Here is a 12,848-nt window from a genome sequence, read left to right as displayed (position 1 = left end):
TGCTTCCTATCCACCCTGTTCATTCCCCTCATAATCTCCTATATTTCAGTCAAGTCCTCTTCAACCCTGTCTGCCTCTAAAGAAAACAACCCAAGCCTATCCAGACTTTCTTCATAGTTAGAATGCTCCAACACAGGCAACTATCAAGTGAATCTCTTCCATATCCTTTCTAGTGCAATCATATCTTTCCAATAGTGCAGTGACTAGAAATGCACACAGTACTCCATCTGTGGCCTAGCAAAAGTTTTGTACAGGTCCAACATAACCTCCTTGCTCTTACTATCTGTGCCACGATTGTTAAAGGCAAGTCTCCCTTACACCTCTGTAACTATGCTATTAATTTGTCCGGCTGCCTCAGGGATCTGTGGACAAGCACTGCAAGATTGCTCTGTTCATGAGCTTCCCAGTGTCCTGTTACTTATTGAGTACTCCCTTGTCTTGTTCCTTCTTCCCAACTGCATCATCTCACACTTTTCAGGGACAGGAATGGTTGTTGCAGGTTCTGGGATTTAGATGTTTCAGTAAGAACAGAGAGGATGGTAAAAGGGGCGGAGGTGTGGCATTGTTGGTCAAGGACAGTATTACAGTTGCAGAAAGGATGTTTGGGGACTCGTCAACTGAGGTAGTATGGGCTGAAGTTAGAAACAGGAAAGGAGAGGTCACCCTGTTGGGAGTTTCCTATAGGTCTCTGAATAGTTCCAGAGATGTAGAGGAAAGGATAGCAAAGATGATTCTCGATAGGAGAGAGAGAGACAGGGTAGTTGTCATGGGGGACTTCAACTTTCCAAATATTGACTGGGAACACTATAGTTCGAGTACTATAGATAGGTCAGTTTTTGTCCAGTGTGTGCAGGAGCGCTTCCTGACACAGCATGTAGATAGGCCAACAAGGGGCAAAGCCACATTAGATTTGGTACTGGGTAATGAGCCTGGCCAGGTGTTAGATTTGGAAGTAGGTGAGAACTTTGGTAACAGCGATCACAATTCTGTTATGTTTACTTTAGTGATGGCAAGGGATAGGTGTATACCACTGGGCAAGACTTATAGCTGGGGGAAAGGCAATTGCGATGAGATTAGGCAAGATTTAGGGAGCACAGGATGGGGAAGGAAACTGCAGGGGATGGGCACATTAGAAATGTGGAGCGTATTCAAGGAAAAGCTCCTGTGTGTCCTAGATAAGTATGTACCTGTCAGGCAGGGAGGAAGCTATAGAGTGCGGGGGCCGTGGTTTATGAAAGAGATGGAATCTCTGGTCAAGAGGAAGAAGAAGGCTTATGTTAGGATGAGATGTGATGGCTCAGTTAGGGCACTTGAGGCTACGAGGTAGCCAGGAAAGACCTAAAGAGAGAGCTCAGAAGAGCCAGGAGGAGACATGAGAAGTTGTTGGCGGATAGGGTCAGGGTAAACCCTAAGGCTTTCTATAGGTATTTAAGGAATAAAAGAATGACAAAAGTAAGATTAGGGCCAATCAAGGATAGTAGTGGTAAGTTATGTGTGGAGTCAGATGAGATAGGGGAAGCGCTAAATGAATATTTTCCAACAGTATTCACTCTAGAAAATGACAATGTTGTCGAGGAGAATACTGAGATACAGGCTACTAGACTAGGTGGGATTGAGGTTCACAAGGAAGAGGTATTAGAAATCCTTCAGAGGGTGAAGATAGATAGGTCCCCTGGGCCGGATGGGATTTATCCTAGGTGGGATTGAGGTTCACAAGGAAGAGGTATTAGAAATCCTTCAGAGGGTGAAGATAGATAGGTCCCCTGGGCCGGATGGGATTTATCCTCGGATCCTCTAGGAAGCCAGGGAGGAGATTGCCGAGCTTTGGCATTGATCTTTAACTCGTCATAGTCTACAGGAATTTTATTAATAGAGGGATCGAGTTCCGGAACCAAGAGGTTATGCTGCAGCTGTACAAAACTCTGGTGCGGCCGCACTTGGAGTATTATGTACAGTTCTGGTCACCGCATTATAAGAAGGATGTGGAAGCTTTGGAAAGGGTGCAGAGGAGATTTACTAGGATGTTGCCCAGTATGGAGGGAAGGTCTTACGAGAAAAGGCTGAGGGACTTGAGGCTGTTTTCATTCGAGAGAAGAAGGTTGAGAGGTGATTTAATTGAAACATATAAAATAATCAGAGGGTTAGATAGGGTGGACAGGGAGAGCCTTTTTCCTAGGATGGTGATGGCAAGCATGGGGGGCATAGCTTTAAATTGCGGGGTGAAAGATACAGGACAGATGTCAGAGCTAGTTTGTTTACTCAGAGAGTAGTAAGGGAATGGAACGCTTTGCCTGCAACGGTAGTAGATTCGCCAACTTTAGGTACATTTAAGTCATCATTGGATAAGCATATGGACGTACATGGAATAGTGTAGGTTAGATGGGCTTGAGATCGGTATGACAGGTTGGCACAACATCGAGGGCTGAATGGCCTGTACTGTGCTGTAATGTTCTATGTTCCATAAATTCCATCTGCCACTGATCTGCCCATCTGACCAATTCACCTATATCTTCCTGTAACTTAAGATATTCTTCCTCATAATTAAATGTCTCTCAATCTTCGTGTTATCTGGATGAACCAAATCAGGGATTTTAGTGGAGGGAAAGCTTGGTCGATTGGCTGCACCTGCTTTCCCTCCAAAATGTCTATCAGTGCACAGAAGAATCAGTTGCTGTTAGGTGAAGGCTTAGGCCACTTTTCCCTAGGCTACACAATTCAAGTTTTATATTTACTGTGCAGGTTTGCAAGGGGTCAGGATGTCAACAGTGAAAGGAAAACCAGAGATTTTTGGCTCTTTGAAGTAAATAGCATAAATAACACCCTTGTAACATAGCTTATGTACCAAGAAGTGCAAGTGTCCTAAGCACTGACTCTCAGTGAAGTCTCCAATCTTCTGTTTGCTAATCACTGACTTTTCTCTCCCCACTTATCACCCTTCAGATAGATTTGCCGACTGACCCCAACTCCAGCTCTGGTCACTATCTCAACACTGTGGTCATAGCCAGTCTCCACTCTCACTTTCTTTACTACTGGGCATTCCCTGCTGCAGCCTCCTGCCAAACTTCTTAGCTGCCTTTCTGTGCTCTTCTCATAAATAACTCGACCACTAATCAGTGAAGGAGAGCAGGTAAAAGATGAGAGACATGGAATGTAGAGACAAACAAAAGCTAACTTTAGACACGGAAGGAGAAATTATTTCAGATGACATATTATGTACGTTGCAAGAAATGGAGGAGTAGAAGAAGAAGTGCTATAGAAATGAACTACGGGGGTAGAGATAATTGAAGAGATTGGAGTACTTAATAGTATCAAAGGCAGCAGAGATGCCAAGGAAGCACTTTTACGTAAGATGTCAATGTAATTTTGATCAACGGGCTTTCAGCATGGGCTTGATGGAAAAGCTGACGAGATGGTTTCACAGGAATGCATTTGCAAGAACTGTGCACCAGAACCTTATGAAGAATAGTGGAAAGGAAGCAGTAGTTAGTAAGTAAGAGAAATTAAAGTAGATTTTCAGAGGAAAGGAGTGAATGTAGAGATTTATTAGAGATACAGGGCCCAAATCAGAGAAAGAGAGATAGGTTAATAAAAACGATGGTAAAAATTAGGAAGGTTTTATCATCATGAGTTGACCTGGGGTTGCTGGGAACTGAAGGTGCAGGTGCTGATCATAATTCAGTGCTGAAGAGACTGTTGCAGATGGTAAGAGGTACACACTCATAGAGGGGTCTATAAAAAGGGGGTAAGGTTCGTGGGTAGGGACAGTGGAGCAGGGACATCAGAATAGGTGTTTTTGATTTGGGACACTAAAACATGTGTGACCTGTCTGAACGGAGGATAAATGGCTGTTATGGGTGCGGTCAGAAATGATAATTTTTGTTTGGAAACGGGATTTTGGAGATGATTTTAATATCTGGGGCAATCTTAGATTAGTTAGAAGACTTTCACATGGAATGACACAGCAGAACTTGAGGTGACAAAGCCAAAAATTCTGAAACAAACAGTGGTAAAATGGACATCCTCATCACTAAACTCCAGTTACTGCAGATCTTAGTTAAGACTATTTTCAATAAGATTTTTCATTTTGTTCAGTCTTAAAATTTTTAAACACCGGTATCTAGTGAAACCGGTGTTCCATTTTCAAACAACACAGTACACGTAGGTAATAAAATGTGAGGCTGAGAGAGAGTCTAGGCCCGAAACGTCAGCTTTTGTGCTCCTGAGATGCTGCTTGGCCTGCTGTGTTCATCCAGCCTCACATTTTATTATCTTGGAATTCTCCAGCATCTGCTGTTCCCATTATCCACAGTACACGTAGGTTTCCATTTACCTTGTTCTGTGTGTTAAGAGTGAAAATGCTGTCTTTTCTTTCCAGGAGTTTACATGCATAGGCAATATTAACAGCAGTTTCTTGTTTGTCTCCTGTTAAGACCCAAATCTTTATCTTTGCCTTTCGAAGTGCCACAATAGTGTCTGGGACACCCTCCTGTAAACGATCTACAATACCTGTAGCACCTAAACATAGGATTAGAAATTACAATATATGTTATTTCCAATTGCAAATTCACAGAGATTGATTCAAACTATTAGTAACGATTGTTTATTAATTTTTTTTCTGATGTATCTAAAATTATGAAAGTATAAAGTCAGAGCTTAATCGAAACACATGAAAACGATGCTGACATTCAATTCCTATTCAGCTTTTAGCTGTCATCTCCAAAGCTGACGGCTTTAAGATTCAGACCCACGGAAAACTGCTTCTGTTGCCTTAATGTGATTGGTTTTAAGTGTATGGAAACCAGGTGAGATGGGATCACATTGTTTCATAATCTCATGGAATGTAATATCTTACAAGTCTTACCTTGGCACCACCAATCTAAACTTTATTACCTGCTGCCAACTTCACACATTTATGAAGGGAATCACATGCATATAAACCAGTAAAGAAATGATGGCATTAGTGGTAATGTTGCTGGACTGGTAATTCAAAGGACTAGGATAGTGCTCTGGGTACATTGGTTCAAAATTCCACAACAGCAGCATGTGGAATTTAAACTTCATTCACACAAAAATCTGGAATTCAAAGCTAGTCATTGGTAATATTCTTGCCAAACCTACGTGGTCTACATGTAATGTGGTGGACTGTTAACAGCACCTGGAAGTGCCCTTGCAAGCTCAGGTCAATGGAGGACCTTGCCAATGATGAACATGTAAAAGAACTTTTTTCTAAAATGGTGGCATTGTCACGTCACAGTTTGAAACCTTTCAAACTACCTAAAAGACAGGTTTTCAAACAGGCAGTGCATGAACCATTCACAGGCAACTTTTCTCAACCTGAGCTTTTTTTAAACCAAAACCTAGTCTGTGGAAATTTTATAATATGAGGCAGAGGAATAAGTTGTGCTGAGGGAGGCTTCAGAAGCAAAAAGGATCAGAACTACAACCTTCGCCATTATTATTTCAACCAATTCTACCCTTGAAATGAAAAGATTTGTTACTTACCTGTGAGATTCACCTAAAATCAAAGCTTTGTACAAGTATAAATTTTATGACTTTAAAATAGCAAGGTCCATTGATCTAATAATCTCCCGTTTTCTAATCTTGTGTCACCTGAGATTACACATGATCTTGATTCCCTTTGAGAGGTTCTCTGCAACTATGCTTATTAACTTACTTTTCTATTAATTGAAGAGAATGTCCAAACTGGCACATACAATAGCAATAGCCCTAGTCCTTTTGCAATGGCACAAGTGATGACTTAATTCTTTTTAAAAATAATTGAGAAAAGTATGTATTTTCAAGCAGATGCAAAAATAAGCTCAGGTTCATCATTTAGAAAAAGAATAAAACACTACATTCTTGACTATATATAAAGACAATCATTTTAACCTGCATAAAAACTGTTTCAACAGGCTGGAATTTTACTGGCTTCGAAGATTTTGAGAATTCATGGTCAAAAATGGACATTGGCCCTGTTGATACTTTCTGACGTCAGGAAGGTACCCATCTCCAATTTATGTATAAGTAAGCACCTAAATATCTAAATTGTCTACCTGCCATTGCTAGTGATGGCCTATTTATGTCAAGACTGTCTCTGGTTCAATATTCACATTTCAAGATTTTGCTCCTGATTCTACCTTCAATTTCAATTTCTGGGAACCAGGAAGATTCCAACAATAGAATTAATCACCACCTGCCGAACAAGTTAAGCAACCGGGAAAAAAAATCAGAACAATTTTGAATATTTTCTTAACACGTTACTAAAATAAGTTCGCTAAGCTAAGCAGCTATAACAACATATAACATTCCTTTATTTAATTCTTGCGATGATTTACCAAGCAGCGTTAGGTTAGTTTCCAGCTTAAGAGCTGATTCGAATAGTAGCTCCTCCTGGTTATCAATACTTGTCTCTGCTAAGAGATGAAATTGTACCCACTCTGCGTATTCAGAATCATTCATCACCTGCAGAAAAGAACATATGATGCTTAGAATGAAGCATCTCGAGCCCAACAATGTCTAAATATGAATACCAACACTGCAAAATCCAAACAAGAATAACCTATTGTCACAAGAGAATTTGATAATTTGTTAGTACTTTCTGTTTATACATTTAAATTGACATGGCATGATAATATGCATTTAATTTATTCCAAGGGGAATGAATACTGGGTGTTCTTTCACATTTCACAAAATGCAATATGATCATCTTTGGAAACACAGGATTATCAATTTTAACAGAAAATGAAGCTATGTATTTCCGAACAGCTGAAAAGACGTCATTTCAATCTCCTGACCAAACAGCAGCAAGAGTTGCCAAATTAAAATATCACTAAACAACTGGGAATGTACTCAATCAAGCAAATTACATTCTGTCTCCGAGGTAACTCATTAGTTTCTGACTTTGAATGGTAATAAGACCACTCAAAGATATTAGAATCCAGCTTTTGAGTGTGTTTTTTTAAAGTTGCTCTTCCATACCAAAACTGCTTTCGCTGATGGCCCAGCTGCACTGCTGAATACTAACTGTTTTCACTCAGAAAGATGATGGAAACATCATAGTTAGGAAGAGGTAGAAGTTATATTGGATAGGATAGAAATAGAAGTTAGAAGTTGGGAAGAACTCAATGCAGGGGGTAAAGAAACCACAGGTCCAGATCCTAGACCACTGAAGAGAAATAAGAGATGAAAATACACAGTTGGTGGCCTGAAGCTCCAAACCCTTCTTTGATCTTTAGCGTCAGTGAACTAGGATTACAAATATTACAGCCATGTTCAAAAAACGGAAAGGAAAGGCCAATCAGTCTAAAGTTAGTTCAGGGAAATTTTTAAGACAATAATGTGGGATGAAATTAATTGCCACTTAAAATCATTAAAAGTTAAAGTCATCATCGTCTTATCGGACTGTGGGGCTGATCTGTCATTAGAGACGGATGACTGGGGGTGACAATTTAACCTAAGGGTCTCCATACCTCAGGAGAGGGAACAGTTTGAGAAGGAGAGGCCTTCACAATAACCTCAACTAGTATGGGAAATTGAACCTGTGCTGTTGGCATTACTTTGCACTGCAAACATGACGTCTAACCAATTGAGCTAACGAATCTCTAACTTAAAATCAGTACCGATCTGTTAAGGGAAAACTGTATTTCACTTCGTTGTATTCTTTGATAAAATAAGAAAAGGTTTTGCAATTGATATTGTGTTTTTAGACTTTCAAAAGACATTGTCTAAAGTACTCCACAAAAGACTCGTCAGCAAAAAGGTGGGAACCGAGAGACTGCAACAATATAGATGCAAAATCAATTAAATAGTAGAATTAAGTGCTGCTGAGCTGTTATTTTTCCATAATGGAGGGATATATAAAGTGATGATGCCCAAGTTTAATACAGACAACTGTAAAATGATATATTTTGGATGCAATACTGAGAAGAGGCAATACAGAGTAAAATTCTAAATGGAGTGTAGAAGCAAACAGACACCAATGTACATTTACACAATTGTTGAAGGTGGAAAAGCAGATGGAGCAAGTGGCCAAAACTAAAAACATTCAGGAATCTGAGCCTTATGAACAACTCAGAATTCATAGGATTCCTACACTGTGGAAACGGGTCATTAAGCTGTGAGAAATCGTACGATAATTCTTTTGACTAACTGACTGACAAGCGTGCTATGTTTATTATACTATGTTCCACTCACTCATTCATAAAATCACGTTTTTGGAATGCATTTTTTCTCTTACAAGGTAAACTAATTAAACATCATTTCTAACCCATGACTGTTTCTTTATACCTTTCTATTCTTATTGGCTCCATGCTGCATGCAGTATTCAAACTTATTTCTGTATCAAAGGCTACCCCTGAATACGTGTTAATGCCATAACCTACTCAGAAGATTTCCATCGCCACCATTGTGTCTCCATAACCCATTCAAAACTATGGAAAGATTATAATATTAATTAGCCTTTAGCAACCGTCTCTTGGAAACAGAATAGGTTGCAGAACATCAAACAGTTTCCTCCACGAGTATATAGTGTGGAGCTGGAGGCACACAGCAGAGGAGTAGGAAAGTTGCCATTTCAGGTTGGGACCCTTCTTCAGAAATGGGGGATGGGGAAGGGAGTTCAGAAATAAATAGAGAGAGGAGCGGTGGAGCTGGGGAAGGTAAGTGAGATGGTGATAAATGAGTGTAGGTAGGCAGTGGTGGGGTTTGGTCAGTGAGGTGGGAGGTTTGGATAGTTGGGAGAGAAGATGGGCAGGTTGTGTCAGGTCAAGGAGGCGGAGATCAGAGGGAGGGTTGGTCTTGGGATGAGGCTGGGGGTGGGGAGATTTTGAAAATGGTAAAGGCTACATTTAAGCCTTTGGGCTGTTAGGCTCCCAAGGCAGAACAGGAGGTAGAGCTCCTCCAGTTTCTGGGTGGCTTCATTGTGACACTGGAGGCAGCCCAGGATGGACATGTCACCCAGGGAGTGGAAGGGGGAATTCAAATGGTTCATGACCATAAAGTGTTATCATTTGTCACGAACAGAGTGCCGGTGCTCTATAAAGCTGTCCTCGAGTCTCTGGTTGGTCTCACCGATGTAGAAGAGGCCAAATTGGGAGCAGCAGATACAATAGATCACATTGATGGATATGCAGGTGAACTTCTTTCTGCTGTGAAAGATTTGCTTGGGGCCTTGAATGCAGGGTGAGGGGGGAGGTGTAGGGGCAGGAGTGGCACTTCCTGCGGTTGCAGGAAGAGGTGCCGGGGTGGTAGGTCTAGTGGGGAGTGTGGAGCGGATGAGGGAATCGTGGCGAAAGCGGTCCCAACAAAAAGCAGATAGGGGTGGGTATGGAAATATATCTTTGGTTGTGGGGTCAGATTACATGTGGTGCAAGTAGTAGAGAATGACACGTTGGATATGGAGGTTAGTGGGATGACATGTGAGGACAAGGGGGATTCTTATTTTTGATGGAGGGGAGGGGACGTAAGGGCAGAGGTGTGAGAAACACAAGAGATGGGGTCTAAAGCACTTTTGACCACCGAAGTGGAGATGTTGCGCTCCTTGAAATCAGAGAGCATCTGGGATGTTCGGGAGTGGAACACTCCTTCTTGGGAGCAGATGCAGCAAAGGCAGAGGAATTGGGAGTAAGGGACCGCATTCTTACAGGAAGGTGGGTGAAAAGACTTGTAGTCTAGGTAGCTGTGGGAGTCGGTGGGCTTGAAATAGATGTCTGTTTCGAGGCACTTACCAGAGATGGAGGCTGAGAAGTTCAGGAAGGAGAGAGAGGTGTCAGAGGTGAACTTGAAGTTGGGGTGAAAGACATTAATAAAGTTGATGAACTGGTTAAGCTCCTCATGGGAGCATGAGGCAGCACCAATACAGTCATCGATGTAGCGGAGGAAGAGGTGGAGGATAGTACTAGTGTTGCTGTGGAAGAATTGTTCCACGTATCCTACAAAGAGGCGAGCATAGCTTGGGCCCAAGCAGGTTCCCATGGCTATACCCTTAGTCTGTAGGAAGTGGGAGGAGTTGAAGCATAAGTTGTTAAGGGTAAGGACGAGTTCAGTTAAGCGGATGAGGGGTTCGGTAGAGGGGGACTGACTGGGCCTGGGGGAGATGAAGAAGGGGAGGGCTTTTATGTCATCCACATGGGGAATGCAAGCGTACAGGGGCTGGATGTTCATTATGAAGAGGAGGTGTTAGGAACCAGGGAATTGGAAGTCTTGGAGGAGATAGAGGATATGGGTGCTGTCCTGGATTTAGGTGGGGAGTTCCTGGACCGGGGAGAAAACAGAGTCAAGGTAAGCAGAGAACATGCTTGTGGATTTTGGGAAGGAGATACAAATGGGAGGTGCGGGGTTGGGGAACAAAGAGGTTGGAGGCTGCGGGTGGGAGGTCACCCAAGGTGTTCAGGTTGTGAATAGTTTAAGAGATGATCATTTGGTGCTCAGGGGTGGGGTCATGATCGAGACGGCGGAAGCTGGTGGTGTTAGAGAGTTGGTGCCTGGCCTCATATGTAAAGGACCTCCTACTTTCTTACTCTGTTGCTGCTTGGCCTGCTGTGTGCCTCCATTTTCGCTTTATGCTATCTCTGACTTCAGCATCAGCAGTTCTTACTATCTCATCCTCCACTAGAATGTGCTTTTTAGATACATATTAGATAGCACTGCTACCACTTTAGAGAAACTTACTCTCAAAACATTGCTTCCGTGAAACTGCATGAATAAACATGTAAGAACTATCAAAACTGGCAAGAGTAAATGAAATCTCATGACCCAACTGCAGGATATCAGTTTAATATCCTCTATGCTTTTATTTAGTTCACATATAATTTCTCACTTACTTAGATTATATATGTCTAGTTTTTTTTTTACAAACATTGCTAACTTTAAAGACAAAAGGGCCAATGGCTCTTAATTATGCAAGCTCAGACTGGATAGACATTCAAATTCCATCAACAGCAACAGCCAGCATTTACCAAGTGCTTAAACCATCTCCTACTTCCCCGTGACACGTCACACAAACTTTTGTGTACAATAGATACAACTAGCTACTGTAAAACCGTACATTGGATTCCATCACTGCCCCAAACTGTGCTACCGTGGATGTTCAATAAAGAGGCTATTTTGCCACTCACTGATCTCAATCGTTATTGAAATATGATCACAAAAGCCCAACAAGTCCACACCCACTGTCTGAATAGCCTCCCACCCACACTCACACCCCTACCCTATCCCCGTAACACTGCACTTCCCATGGCCAATCCACCTAATCTACAATTCCCTGGACTCTATGGGCAATTTAGAATAGCCAACTCACCTAACCCGCACATCTTTGGGCCACACCCAGAGGAAAACCAAGCAACACACGGATAGTATGCAAACTCCACACAGACAGTTGCCCAAGGCTAGAACTGAATCTGGATCCCAGGTGCTATGAGGCAGCAATGCTAACCACTGAGCCACCATGCCACCCTGCACACAGTACCAAAGCAAGTAAGTTGTAACACACCTTTAAAAATCAGTTGGTTAACTACTGTTTTTAATTTTAACATACGTTAGGGAGGATATGAAGGTTTTAGAGATGGTGCTGAAAGGATTTGGGAGAATGGTTCCAGGGCTGAGAGACTTTAGTTGTGTGGATGGAGAGATAGAAGAGCAACCCAAACTTTTCCATGTAAAATCGGTTGCATTCACAGACAATGAATGCTAGGGATCAAGTTTTCTTTCTTCCTTTATGATATATAGTAACTACACTTAAATCTGGTCAGAACCTATATCACTCAAACTGACACACAGCACCAGACACTGAAGATGGCCCCATGAATTTCATGAAAGGCACTCTGATCCTATGTGGTAGGACAGCAGGGGATGCTGGAGAATCCAAGATAACAAGGTGTAGAGCTGGATGAACACAGTAGGCCAAGCAGCATTTTCGGAGCAGGAAAGCTGAAAAAAGGGTCTAGGCTTGTCCTGCTGCTTGGCCTGCTGTGTCATTCTGGGTCCACACCTTGTTATCTAGGCTAGTACCTGTATTGTCTCCCAGATACTTCTATGGTTGGCAAATTGCAGTATATTGCTGTTATAGCCTGTTTCTGTCTGGAAAGATCACAACGCAGAGAAAGAGTAAAGGTGATGCTAACAGCCACCATGAGACTTGTTCTTATTTGAGGCTCCAGGTTGTAATGAAGGATGGGGCAGTACCTCCTGTGTGAAGTGAAGTCTTCTCAGGCACTGAGGTTCATTGCAATGTAAGAGTTGTACTCCTGGAATATTCTTTTGACGCTAAGCTTTCTAAGAACAGCCTTCCTTCCCCTTGATTGTAGAAATTCCACGCTCTGTCAGTACATGTCACACCCACAGGTAGCAGGCAGCACTGTAATGACTGCTGCCACACCTTCGCAAGACAATGTTATTTTCTGTCTTTCTGTGGTCAGCCAAAACCTCCAAACCCTTTGGGTAGCTCATCACACCACTATTATGCATTTCTTCTGAGCAGAAACATATCAAAAATATCTCAACTGCAACTGGCTGACTGGCTCCTTACATAGCCCAGTACAGAACTGACTGTGCTTCATTAAGAGTAAGTGAGGATGACACAGCCAGAAACTCTTGTAAAATAATTTGGACAACATGACGTTGTATTAAGCTGATGACATCAATGATTTGATGATTGTGTTAAGTGGCTTCAGATACACTCAGGGCATACGTGTGTGCACATCACTTAAGGAGACAGTATGTACTGACATCTCCTGTGCTGCTACGCTGCTGGTAGATTTTCACAGTCGATAACAATGTGCTGATAACAATGGAAATTTGTGCCCACGACATTTAATACGCTCCCCTTTTCAATCATCTATAGTAAACTGAAG

The 12,848-nt window shown here is 42.0% G+C and overlaps 1 protein-coding gene across 3 annotated transcripts in view; it reads right to left on the bottom strand.

Moving 5' to 3' along the window:
- Positions 1–12,848, bottom strand: part of atp10d (ATPase phospholipid transporting 10D) — a 218,236-nt gene that overhangs the window by 41,598 nt on the left and 163,790 nt on the right. For all 3 annotated transcript variants that reach the window (XM_048544369.2, XM_059647631.1, XM_059647625.1), the window contains 2 exons: positions 6,336–6,462; positions 4,331–4,515 (listed from right to left, as the gene is read on the bottom strand). In XM_048544369.2, the coding sequence (XP_048400326.1) occupies positions 4,331–4,515; positions 6,336–6,462 (312 nt within the window). The remainder of the gene's footprint in view (positions 1–4,330; positions 4,516–6,335; positions 6,463–12,848) is intronic.

The sequence above is a fragment of the Stegostoma tigrinum genome, chromosome 1, assembly GCF_030684315.1.
Source record: "Stegostoma tigrinum isolate sSteTig4 chromosome 1, sSteTig4.hap1, whole genome shotgun sequence".
NCBI lineage: Eukaryota > Metazoa > Chordata > Chondrichthyes > Orectolobiformes > Stegostomatidae > Stegostoma > Stegostoma tigrinum.
The sequence above is the reverse complement of the archived record's forward strand: the minus strand, read 5'-3'. Positions and strand labels throughout refer to the sequence as shown.